Source organism: Leptodactylus fuscus, chromosome 3, assembly GCF_031893055.1.
Source record: "Leptodactylus fuscus isolate aLepFus1 chromosome 3, aLepFus1.hap2, whole genome shotgun sequence".
In the NCBI taxonomy this organism is placed as follows: Eukaryota; Metazoa; Chordata; class Amphibia; order Anura; family Leptodactylidae; genus Leptodactylus; species Leptodactylus fuscus.
This window is the reverse complement of record NC_134267.1, coordinates 169,432,475-169,445,833: the sequence shown is the minus strand read 5'-3', so window position 1 is coordinate 169,445,833 and position 13,359 is coordinate 169,432,475. Positions and strand designations below refer to the sequence as shown.

Below are 13,359 nucleotides of genomic sequence, written 5' to 3'. Positions count from 1 at the left end.
AAAACAATGGGTATTCCAGTAGCCCCATTCATCTTTATAGGACTGCTGAAGGGAAGACTAGTACAACAATCCAGTAGTTCAACAACTGAATGAAACATCAATGTGATTGTGCCACAGCCACTTCCATTTAAACCCTTCCTGTCTGTGACATTTTTCAATTTTTTGTTTTCGGCTCCTCTCCTTCCAAACCCCATAATTTTTTTGCAGGACAAATTGTTCTTCATAATAATACCATTTATTATTCTCTGCAATGTTCTGGGAAGCTGGAAACAAATTCAGAATGGAGTAAAATTGAAGAAAAAGTGCTTTTGTGTGACTTTCTTACGGGCTTCATTTTGGTGGCATTCACTCTGCAGTCAAAATGACATGTTATATGTATTCTATATTTCCATATGATTCTGGGGATACCAAATTTCTATGGTTTTATTTATATTTTAACCCCTTGACAAAAATCTAAAACTTTGCAAATTTTTTTTTTTCTGAAAGCCGCCATATTCTGACGCGTAACTTTTTTATATTTCCATCTACAGGGGTTCATAGTGTTTCATTTTTGCAGGGGCAGGTGTACTTTTTAGTTATCCATTTTAGGGAATGCTTTGTCCACTTTTTATTAAAATTTTCATCAGTGGTAACCTTTGATTTTTTTTTTATGTCGTTTACTGTACAAGAAAAATATTTTTATAAATTTGTAGACTGAGCATTTTCAGACACAGGGATACCTAAGGTGTATGTGTTTCACTGTAATTTTTTAGTTTTATAGGTATTCTAGGGGGTGATTTGAACTTTTTTGGGTTGTTTTTAGTTTTTAAAACTTTTTTCATTTCTTATTTAATATTTTATTAGCCCTTCTAGGGAATTTGAACCTACAATCTTTTGAATGTATTGCAGTCTGTGCAAGTTTTGATATGTTACTACCCTGTTTCCCCGAAAATAAGTCATCCCCAGAAAATAAGACATAGCAGAGGTTTTGTTGAAATGCCTAATATAAGGCACCCCCTGAAAGTAAGACATCCCAATAATAATAATCTTTCTGCGCAAAGATTGTATGAAGAAAAACATTGCAGCCGGCTGAACACTGTGTGCGATGCTCCATGTGCACAAGTATGCCGGCTGCTGATGCCGCTGCGATACGTTGTATCCACTGTTCCTGCTGTTGTAGGATGAGCTGCGAGATGCCCGATGTGTATACACTAAGCATCGTATGCGGTGGGGGTTCCACTCTCCCAGCACATCTCACAGCAGCAGGAACATTGGATACAACGTACGGTATCACAGCAGCGGAAGCAATGTTTTTCTTCATACAGTCTCAGGGTAGCGCAGTGGTGGCAGCAGCACAAAATAATAAAGTAAGACATCCCCTGAAAATAAGACATTGCATATCTTTAGGACCAAAATTTAATATAAGACACTGTCTTATTTTCGGGGAAACACGGTACTGAGGCTGGTCATAAACCAGCTTCAATAATAATATTACGATACTATTGCAGTTCTGGAAGCCTTCATAAGGGTCCTGGGTACTGAAGCAACTGGAAAGGTACATAGCTGTTAGGGACTAGCACTGGAGACCATTTTCCATGGGGGGATGTCCTGGCTTGCAACGCCCATGATCAGACTGAACTCTGATCGTGGGCATTAGCTCGGAATTTCCACCTTACATTACAGAGGAGACCCGGTAGCTATGGCAGAGCGGCATCCGCCATACTATTGCCACAAATGTTGGGAAAGGGTTAAGCTGTGAGGCTCTGGACCATTTTTTTATGATCTACAGGGTTACAGTTGATATGGGATAAACTGTTTTCACCAGAATATCTGTTTAACCCCTTTAGTCTATGTTTACACAGCAGGAAATGAGGAGAAATTCCTCTTATTTTATAAAACATATAATTTCTACTGTATATAATCAGCTCATATAAAAATTCAACACACAATACTTGGTCATAAAAATCTACACCGATGAACCAATTAAAAAATATTACTGTGACACAGAAGAGAAAACTATTTTGTTGGTTCTAGATGCCCCCAAATCAGCGTCAAATTCCTATGTGTGAACACCCCCTAATATTTAGAATTTTCAAAATGTGATTATTTTTCTTTGTGACTACCTGATTTGAAATTCTGACTTATTTTCTATGTTTCTACAGTCATCAGGAGGACATGGATGTAGATAATAATACTGAAAAATACCTTAGCTGCCAGCAGCCACTGGAATCCAAAGTAAAAATGTAAGTGAAATCTGTTATTCCTGGTACATTTCCAGACAGTACGGCTGCAAGTTGCCACTATCATACATTATGGCCTGAAAATCAATCAGTGATTGCTGTAATGCCAAAGAAAGCAGCTTTTCTTTACACTCTTAAGGACTTGGCCAATTTTTAGCTTTTTCGTTTTCGCCTTCCCATCTTCTAAGAGCCATAACTTTTCTATTTATCTGTCAACATAGCCATATAGGCTTGATTTTTGTGAAACAAGATGTATTCATTAATGGTATTATTCAATGTATCATATAATGTATCGCACAACGGAGAAAATATAATTTGTAAGATGTAATGGGAAACATGCAATTGTGCCTTTGCTTTTTGGGTTTTGGTTGTTAAGGGGCTAAAATGCCACAAAACATAAGAAAATAGAAACAACAAAGCAGTGAGGGATCCTGGGATTTTAGCTTGAATATACCATGTTCTACACAAAAAAAAAAACAGGGATCAAGAATATTATTCTGGACATTTTAACGCTGTCAAGCTGCAAGCCACAAGCTAGAAACATGTTGGACAGACTTTTTTCAAAGTATAATGTGAAATAATGTTGCTTTTAAAAGCTGGTCATCTCATGACACATATTCCTGGATATGCCTCGCCTAGAGGAAAGGTAACAACAATGGACACATTAGTATGTTTAACTAGCTTGCAGAAAAACCCTGATCAAATCCATGATGTCCTTTCATAGCACTAGCTGCAGAAATGTACTTAGCAATCTTGGTAATAACTAGAGATGAGCAAACAGTAAAATGTTCGAGATTCGTTTCGAATAGCCACTCAATATTCGACTATTTGATTGAATATCGAACCCTATTATAGTCTATGGGAGAAAATGCTTTGCTACAGGGGATCCTACCATTCGACTCAGGAGGGTCATCAAGTCCACTATCACACCCCAGGAATTGATGGGGGTTGGGGGGTTTGTAGTACTAACACACTCAGCTGGGCTATTCCTTAGTACTACTAACACGCTCAGCTGGGCTATTACACTAAGGAATAGCCGAGCTGAGCGTGTCAGTAGTACTAAGGAATAGCCAGCTGAGTGTGTAGGAGATGTAGGAGAGCTGGCAGCTATGCAGCAGACTAAGGGCCCCTTCACACGGCGTATACACTCACTGCTTTGGAGCGTGTAAACGTTCCGTAGCAGCGGCGTCTAAAAGCAGATCGCATTGATTTCTATGGGAGCTGGCATACGCGCGCTCGCCATAGAAATGAATGGGCTGCTTTTTCCATTCATTTCTATGGGGAGCGCGCGTCTGCCGGCTCCCATAGAAAACAATGGGAAGTGCTTTAGACGCCGCTGCTACGGAACGTTTACACGCTCCAAAGCAGTGAGCGTATACGCCGTGTGAAGGGGCCCTAACACGCTCAGCTTGACTATTCCTTAGTACTACTAACATGCTCAGCTCAGCTATTACACTAAGGAATAGCCAAGCTGAGCTAGTTGTGTTAGTTCAGGAGGAGTAGCTGGAGGGATGGTTGGGTGTAGTGCAGAGCTCTTTCATCTCCGATGTCTGGAGTAGCCGGGCTAACCGCACGGGTTCTGCTATATCTCGCTATAGAAATGCATTGACCAGCGTTGATTGGCCAGTGTATGGGCATTCGGCCAATCAACGCTGGCCAATGCATTCCTATGGGAAAAAGTCAGCTCGCGCATATCGCAAGCTGACAGGGATCCCGACAAGATAGAGCCCCAAAGAGCTAGGTGAGTGACATTCCCCCCTAAATAAAGGTTATCCCTAGCTAACCCTGCCTGTACATCTATCCCTGTGTAAGACACTGACCTGGATTGGTGACGGCTGGGTGCAAGTCCTGGGACGTGGGCGGAAACAGGTTGGTAAACTTTCCCTATAAGAACCCCTGACTGAACCTGCCTAGCGTCAGAGTAACGTCCTTACAAGGGCGCCCCTCACAGGAACCTAAATAGATTCCCTATAATTACCCTACCAGTGGGATGAGATGTAAACAGAGAATTACTAGTAGCGGCAGGTAACAGAGAACAATAGCAGTACAGAGTTCAAGCTAGACCAGTAGTAGGTATAGGTAAGAAGTAGAATACTGAAATGAACAGGAAAACTAAACAGGCAAGGAACAGGAAGGGAAAACAAAGATTAAGTGTTTGTAGCAAGTGTACAAGTATACAGACACTGGCAATACCAAACTATATAGAACCTATAGCAGGCAAATGAAGATGGGCGAGTGGAGTTAAATAGGAACAGGGATACAACCCCACCCATCACAGATGGGAATGACTGGCCAGACAGCCTGCCAGTCAAACTGACACTAAGGAGGCAACTTAACCCCTTAGTGTACTAAAAACAGCCAGAGGAGTCACTGACACGCCTCCGGGGCATGCGCCGCATAGCAGGAATGCCACGGCGTCCCCAAATCCTGACACCCTGTCTCACATTCATATAGTTCACAGTCCCAAATTATTTGAATGGTAAATCCACCATTCGTTTAATTTGGAGGTTATCTGTTTCCGGCCGCCAATTCCTTTTTCCGATTTTTTTTCACTGCCTACGTTGTCGTAGTTCCTGTCGTAGTTCCTGTCGAATTTTTAGTGAGTTTGCCACCTGGTGTTCGATTGGAATCGAACACCTCGAACGGCCTGATATTCGATCGAATATCAATTCGATCGAACGCCGTTCGCTCATCTCTAGTAATAACTGTTAATGAAGGCATTTCATTCCTAGTTGGTGTTCATCTTCCTGGGACTGCCTGATAGGATTGAGTAGAAAAATCTTCATTACATTCTTCCAACAGGCTTGTTCACATGACTTCTCCAGAAACCACACTCTAAAAGGTTTCTAAATTAAAAATGTAAGTTGAGTATTTCCCATATGGTCATTGAATGGTCATTTAATTTCTCATGGGCAGCAATTTTATATACAAGGTACATTTAATAAGCCAAAACCAGAGCAGAATATAGTCTTAAAGAGGAAATTTAATGTCCTTTATTATTAGCAATGTTATTTACCGCTAGAGCACTGGGCTGAGGATCGCCTCCTGGACAGTACAAGGCTATGGAAGAGTACCATGGAGGGGTCTTCCTCTCCACCTAGCGATGATGTTGAGCTGTAAGGCTGGCCCCTCTGACAGTGGAGGGAAATTGGTGCCGAAACTAACGCCATTGATACCCCAGCAACCGGGGCACTGTCAGCTTTCTACTGGTATATAATGCTAATGTGCGTGAACATGAAAGATCCTCTTTAGACTACAAAGTAAAATCACCATGAATATAACAGAAAATTCCCAATAACATATTATTATAAGATCACTGAACAGTGAAGAATTGTGATAGTAAATATTCCTATAGAAATTCTATGTGTAGTTTACTTGCTTCTATTGCTTTATGTTTGCAGCAGATGTCGCATTAAGCTTATCACTGCTAATAAAGGCAGCAGTGTAAATAAGAAGACTAACAACTATTGTGATACCAACCTTGAAATTGCACATTTCCCACTTCTCCTCCACAAACATTCCCCCCCTAGAGATTTATGGTAACAACCAGGTGTATTTGTAGCGCGAGAGCTGACAGCCAACATTAAAAAATGGCACCAGAATCACCCCTTTACTGTAAATGAAATGTTTAGACCCTGATAAACCACTTCCACAACCCCTTTCCATCATCATTATCCATTAGCAGTAATCCATCACCGAGCAGATCAATACACTGGCCTCCCTCCCAATGATGAGAGGGGATATGTGAGATAAAATGCTCCTTTTTCAAGGCTCATTACATGGGTACATATTTCACGTACCAATATATAATAGCACCATCCTACTTCACATAACTCCACAAAATGATTTTTTTTTAGGAGAATTGTATTGCACGGTGGTCATACACATGGATGGATTAGTCTGAGATTTACAGTACAATAATAAAATATAGATAAAAGCATCTCAGACACTACTGGCTTTATTATTTCTTAATGATGTCGGTGCATAGAATATTGATATAGTTTCGATGTCTTTCTTATCGCTCCGTAAAGGACAAGGTTAACTGCAGTCTGCTCCCTACGGGCACAGTGTTGATGCAGGACAAATTTACTACTTTATGATGAAAATGAAATCATCAAGTGCGGCAGTTTCAGTAGCAGACAAGCCATTCTGGCTGTGGTTCAGACTCCCTCTGCTTCCAGAAGAGTCCATTCTCTGTAGGAATTACCAGCTAGTGTTGTTATAGCTTTATTGATCTTGGAGAAAATCGAGATCCTATCCTGAGCCAGACAGATATGTCTTTTTGATGCTGTCTGCACCTGCGTTTAGTGTTTTTTTGAGTAAACAAGGAAAGATATACAGCGATCGAAGTGAATATGCAGAATATTATGTGATCTGTGGTTTTTGATGATTATTGATATTCTGCATGCTTTATAAACAGGTAATATAATGTAAGAGCAAATGCCAAACCTTGTAGTAAATTGTAGCCTTGTTCCCTATAGATCACAAACTGAGCAGTTTTGGGTGCAGTCGGGTATAGCAGGTCTAATGAGTCGCGTTATCTTTTAATTAATTGTGTAACAAGTCACCATGAGGTCTCATAGCAAAATATGCCATCACCGATTTTTATGACTGCCTTTAGTGAGGCCAGAATATGAACTTATCATTTCGTTCTCTATTATGTCTTCATTTCTTTTCATTTCTGTGATCTGCATTTCATTTTTTTGCGCAATCTTTTCTTCAGCAATCGAGTAAATTTTACGATCGCGATTGGAATTCCGATCCTCATCTTTTCCGGCGGGATCGAGGTTCGAAGTTATCTCAAGATCGGGTTAACCCTATTCATGTATATATCACTAATAGGGTTGAGCGATAGGGATTGGGAAAGATCGGATTCCGATTGGCAATCAAGCAAATTTTGCGATCGGGATCGGCTGGAAAATGATCAAAAATGAGATTTTATAAAAGATCCTGAAATTTCAAGATCGGCTTAACCGTAACTGCTACCCTGAAAATGTTGTCTATGGTTTTAATAGCAATGATATATGTTTGCTGACAAGATGCAATGATATCTGATTACATAGAATTCAGCTTGCAGCTTTCTATATTGGTTTGTATTGATTTTTATTTATTATTGTCATTTGCAACAGTAGAAAACCAACAGATACTTATGGAATTACAGAAGACCACCTATGGCTATTCGCATGGTTTAACACCTTGGGGACACGCCATATGGACCAGGCCTCAATTTTCAAAACTGACATTTGTCACTTTATTTGGAAATAAATTTGTGAAGCTTTAACTTACCCAAGTGATTTTGAGTTAGTTTTTTGTGACACGTTATACTTTATGTTAGGGGGTGTTCACACTACCATCAGTGTCCGACAGCTAGTGTCTGCTGCTAATGTCCGTTCAAAATCTTGTGTGGACATTAGCATCGGACACTATCTGTGTCCATGACATTTTGCATTCATTTAAATGGACATCAGGTGCGTTCTTTTACTGTCCGTGCCTGTCCTTAACTGTCCGTTCCCAAATATGTCCGACTTTTCAAGCACGGACTGTAAAAGAATGCACCCGATCTCCATTTAAATTTAATGCAAAATGTCACGGACACAGCTAGTGTCCGCTGCTAATGTCCGCACAAGATTTCGAACGGACATTAGCAGAGGTCACTAGCTGTCGGACACCGACTGTAGTGTGAACGCCCCCTTAGTGGTAAACAGAGATTATTATCTTTAAATTTATTTTTTTTAAAAAATAGGAAACTTGAAAAAAACAATCACAATTTTCAAAATGTGAAATGCATTGCTTTTCAGACAGATAGTCCTACCACCCAAATAAATATTATCTACCATATCTCTCATTCAGATTGGGATCATCTTTTACGCATCCTTTAATTTATTTTGGACATTAGAGGGCTTAAAATAAAAATTTGCCCATATTAATTTTTTAGGGATTACGTCAGTTCTGAAGGGGATCATAAAGACCTATATATATTAGAACTCCCTCATTTTCAAAAATGCACCCCTCACATAATTCAAAACAGCATTTGGGAAGTTTTTTTTAACCCATTAAGAATTTCACAAGAATTAATACAATATGGAGGTGTATTTTGGACATTTTTTTTTTCTTTCAATAATACTGTAACATCTATGCCTGTTCGGGCCTCTGCGCCACCCTCTGCTCGCGTGCTGCGGCGCAGGAGGCGTGTGCAGTTTGATAATCTGCTTAAAGTTTTTAGTTGCACTGTGTGAACACGGCTCTAGTCCTTAATTGGATTTGCACCACACCCGTCTTCTGCCAAGGTTGCCTCTGTTCATTAAGTGTTTGATTTTGTCTTGCCTGTGATTGACAGCTTTCCTTCCTATCAGGTTCAGGGCGGGTTCTTCCTCCCCTATTTAGTCTTGGCTCACATTCACACTGGTGCCGGTTATTGCCTCTTGCTTTCTGGTTTTGCTTGCTGTTATATTACTTGTACTCTAATCCTTGACCTCTGGCTTCCCTACTGACAATTCTTTTGGACTCCGTTTTGGCACTGCATCGCTCTACTGTTACCGAACCCTGGCTAGCTGACCCCCCTTTGTTGTTGTTCGTCTTGTCTGCGTTTTGTGTTTCACATATTCAGGGAGGGATTGTCTTCATGGTTGTCGCCTATTACCTAGGATAGGGTCTGGCAATAGGAAGGGAAAGCGGGGGGCTTCAGTTTAGGGCTCACTGTCCCTTGTGCCCCTCCCTCCAGGGTTCACCAGCAGCTTCTGGGGAATTATCGTCTGCCATTCCCTAACAAATACATTCCTTTATTCCTAGAATTAACTTATTCACTAGGGGATAAAGGAGAAAATGCATATGACAGTTTGTTATGCAATTTCTCCCGGGCACAGAAATACCCCACATGTGGGTGTCAACTGATGTTTGGGAACACGCCAGCGTGCGTGAGGGAAGGAACATCCCTGTGTATTTGAAAAGCAGATTTTGCTGGAATAGTTTTAAGTGCCATGTCACATTTGAAGATCTCCTATAGTAACAATACAAGGGAAACCCTTCAAAAGTGATTCTGTTTTTCAAACTACACCCATGAAGAATTTATTAAGGACTATAGTGAGCATTTGGTCCCCACAGCTGTTTCACAGATATTATTAACATTGGGATGAAAAATTACTAAAATGTCACTTTATCCCCAACATTTTCATTTCCACAAGTTTTTAAAGGAGAAAAACCACCCTACAGTTTGTTAAACAATTGCTCATGAACATAGTCATCTGCTGTATGGGTACATGGGGTGGCTTGGAATGGAAAGAGCGCTATTTGGCTTTTGGAGGGCAGATTTTGGTGGAATAGTTTTGGGTGCCATGTCACATTTGCAGAGGTGTTAAAATTCCAGTACAATGGAAACCCAATGGAAGTGACCCCGTTTTGGGGGTATAATGAGGGTTTAGTGAGCATTTTGACACCACAGTTTTGGTTTTTGGAAGGAGGGGAGTGAAAAACATAAAAATGAAAATACAGAAACGGTCTGCTTTAATGAAAACCTGTCCAATTTAAACACCCTTAAACCACCACCAATCTAGGAAGGTGACACATACACAATGATAATATTCTATTTTCTGACCAACATATTTGAAAACAATAACTTTGAATAGTGTATTCAAATGCCAATAAACCTTCAAAGAGGTGGAGTCATCCTTCTTAAAAGTCAGGTTGGCCAGTCCCCATCCTGGTGTGATTGATTTCCTACAGGCTAGTCATGTCATCACAGGTCACCTCCATCTTCATCTGGAGCATATGCAGTGAAATAAGGCATATTTGCTTTTGCTTCATGCATATGCTGCACATGCATACAATGCTGCTAGAGGTGGCTTGTGATTGACATGTTTGACCTATGGGACTTCAGTCAAGGTAGGAGAGTGACCCTCCAAGTTGACTGACTGTACAGGAGAATGGCTTTTCCCCCATGACTACTTACTGGAATTTGAATATAGCATTTGAACTTAATTTTCTCCATTATGCTTAATCTGTCAGAAGATAGATGGTCATGATTGTGAAATGGTCACTACCTTGGTTGACAGATTGGTGGAGGTTTGGGGGCTTAACAAGGACCTTTCACCACCTCCACCAACTAAAAGAGGAATTGGGAATCAGTGTTTGGGGAGGGTTGTGCCACCTGCTTCCACCAAACCAAGTACAATGTGGTGGCCAGCCTTTATTGTACTGCCGATTGAACTGGCACACTGCATTATTTACTAGTATTTCTTTTTGCAATTCAAACACTTCCAGATAATTATTGTTTAATAAAATTCCCTTAAGGTTTCCTAATATAATGAACCCTTCTACTTAACAACTTTCTTCTGCTACAGTCTCCAAACTTTGAATCATTGAAAGTATTTTAAAGTTTCCTCCTTGTTTATCTCCTCTAGGCATGTATTGATATTGTGTTTCCTAGTAGTGAATCATGTTCTGAAATCAATTCCTGGAGATAGTTGTGTTCTCAAATGAAGATGGCCATAAATGACTTGTTTCGGATTGTTTTGTTAAACTCTTATCTATTTTAGTGCAACCAGACCAATAACGAGAAATTGTGCTCATTTACATAATTATATTCCTTGGTTTTTAGTACTCAGCTAAAAATAAATTAAATATGCCTATGCAGTCAAATAAATTAGACCATAACTGAGTCTGAAGGTAAGTTTCTGCTTAGTTTTTTCTAGTGTTAACATCATGAAGAACCCCCTCCCCAAAATATAATCGTCATGCTAATAAAATCCTCTTCATTAAATGCTTTAGAAAAAAAATCTGACTTTTGAGTAAGTGGTAGATGAATTATATAGTATAGAACAAGGAATGTTACATAGCAGTCATTACATACTAGTACCGCATTATATATAGTACTATTCTTCCAGTGGTATAGTACTGTGCATATATCGTTATCACTCATGTAATTGTGAGCAATTGTGCCCTAACAAACTACCCATACAATTATGACCTGTGGTACTAGTACTCATAAAGCACTTGCCAGTTTGGGGAGGGGGCTAGGGATTGCATTATTATATAGTAGACAATGATCTTACTAACTTTTGTGTAATATATGGATAGGCTGGGCCTATCTGAGCAGTAGCTGTTAATACTCAGTGGCTCTCCGATATGGCTCATACAGGCAAGTCCAAAGCAAAGTAACAGTGTCTCTGCTTGTGTCAGTGTTCTTGGATATGACGATTGTCAATTGCACTTTCCCAATGCAAGTATGTGCATGAACTGTATATAAATCAGGCATGACAGCTGAGGGGTGCTGAAGGTGAAGGACTATTGTTGGAGAAGGGCAAGTATCTAGAGAAGAAAAGACAAAGAGTGCAGGAGATGGAGAAATAGAAGGAAAAATGACAGTACAGTACAGTACAGTATAGGGAGACTATAAAGAATTAGTAAAAGACACAAATGGATCTAGCAGAAGAAGCAATATTAGAAAACGGCAGGAGTGATGGCATACAGTATCACTAGGATATCATATCACTTTGTAGTCAGAAAATGAAGGGCCCACAGCACTGATTTTGGCAAGGTCTCCTTTACCACTTTTTTTCCTGCACCATGGCACCCTGGCTACTCACTTTGCAAGGAATTTTTTTAATACTCTGACCCTACCATTCTCAGGACTGTTGAAGTCAGACAGATCCCACAGATTACAAAGTGATGATGTATCTCGGGAATATGTCATCACTTCACAAGATCGGAGTACCTCTTACAATTGCAGCTTGTTACTGAACCTTGCCACTTCTGGGGTTGGATATAATTAAGTGGGGTCCCATTCCATCTTTCAGTGTGGTGTCACGTGATGTCTGGCCTCTGATACATATCTAGTCATCCACCTGATATACAATTTGGAGAAAGTATTACTCTATGTCATGAACTATATAGCATACTGTATGAAATGTCACCCTATATACAGTACAGCGTACATGCGGTTACGTATAGTATATGTTCCTAGCTACATCCCTGTTATGCTTGTAAAGGCTGCCCTCTGCTGAACAATGGAAAGACTGACTACTGCACTCATAGTGAGCTAGTAAACTATTACACCATCTATAATAGGGAAAATATATATTAATACATATCAAAGCATGGATAAAAAAATTAATAACTTTAGATGAAATAGAATATTCTAAGTATTAGTGTTTTGACTATACATGTGTATACATGTGGTAATTATTATAAGATGAATTAATATATATGTGTCTGGTTAGGCGTGTTATACCTGAGGCAGACAAGTTTATGTCTATCATCAAAGATGGACAGAAAAACACTGCATGCAATGTCATTCAGTCCGGGACAGTGACACATGTCACATCATAACTAATGTCAAACTGGAAAATAATATGGAAACAGTGGGGCAGATTTACCAATACTGTCTAATAGTATTATATTTGTCTAGTTGGATCCATGAATTATATTTATTGTTTCATTTATTTATATATTTATTTATCAGTTGGTAACTGCTATATACGGTACATTTCTTCATTAATTTAATTGTATTTAGTAGCTCATGGTAACACTATTGTAATTATGCTTATGAATTTGATGAAATAGTTATAAGTTCTTTATGTATTTTATGCTTTTTGCATTGTATCCTGGGGTTGCTGTGCCCCCTTTGTTTCTCATACTATTTTTTAAGTGTTTTTTAACTGGGACAGTGTTTTAACTAGAGACAGTACAATGCAAAATTTTAAGAACAGATGAGCCAGAATTGTGATTACATAAGGAATGTAAGTATTTACTAAAGTAGACATGTCAGGAGAGGTGACAGTCTGGTCCCCTTCATATACACTATAATTATTCATTTAGAATTACTCTTACTATGAGAATAATTTTCATAAAAGTATTATTCCAGTTATTTCATGTTACCCCCTATCCATAGCACAGGGAATAACTCACTGATAAGTGTTGATATGACCTGAGTCCTTCACTGATCTTGAGAATGGGAGTCCTGTTCATCCATGGAGCAGCAGATTCAATATGTATGCTGCCTCCATTCTGTATGGGACTGTCACAGATGGCTAATACAGTGCTTTGCTATCTCCTGTAGTCCCATAAAAGTGAACGGAGCAATGACACATGAATGACTAGCCCCGTGTTCATTTGGGGATACAAGGGATTCATGTGCTTCTGATCA

The 13,359-nt window shown here is 39.6% G+C and overlaps 1 protein-coding gene across 1 annotated transcript in view; it reads left to right on the top strand.

Annotated features, from left to right (window-relative positions):
• Window positions 1-13,359, top strand: part of SCHIP1 (schwannomin interacting protein 1) — a 326,728-nt gene that overhangs the window by 71,742 nt on the left and 241,627 nt on the right. Inside the window, exon 3 of the mRNA XM_075268731.1 lies at window positions 2,142-2,222. Coding sequence (XP_075124832.1) covers window positions 2,142-2,222 — 81 coding nt within the window. The remainder of the gene's footprint in view (window positions 1-2,141; window positions 2,223-13,359) is intronic.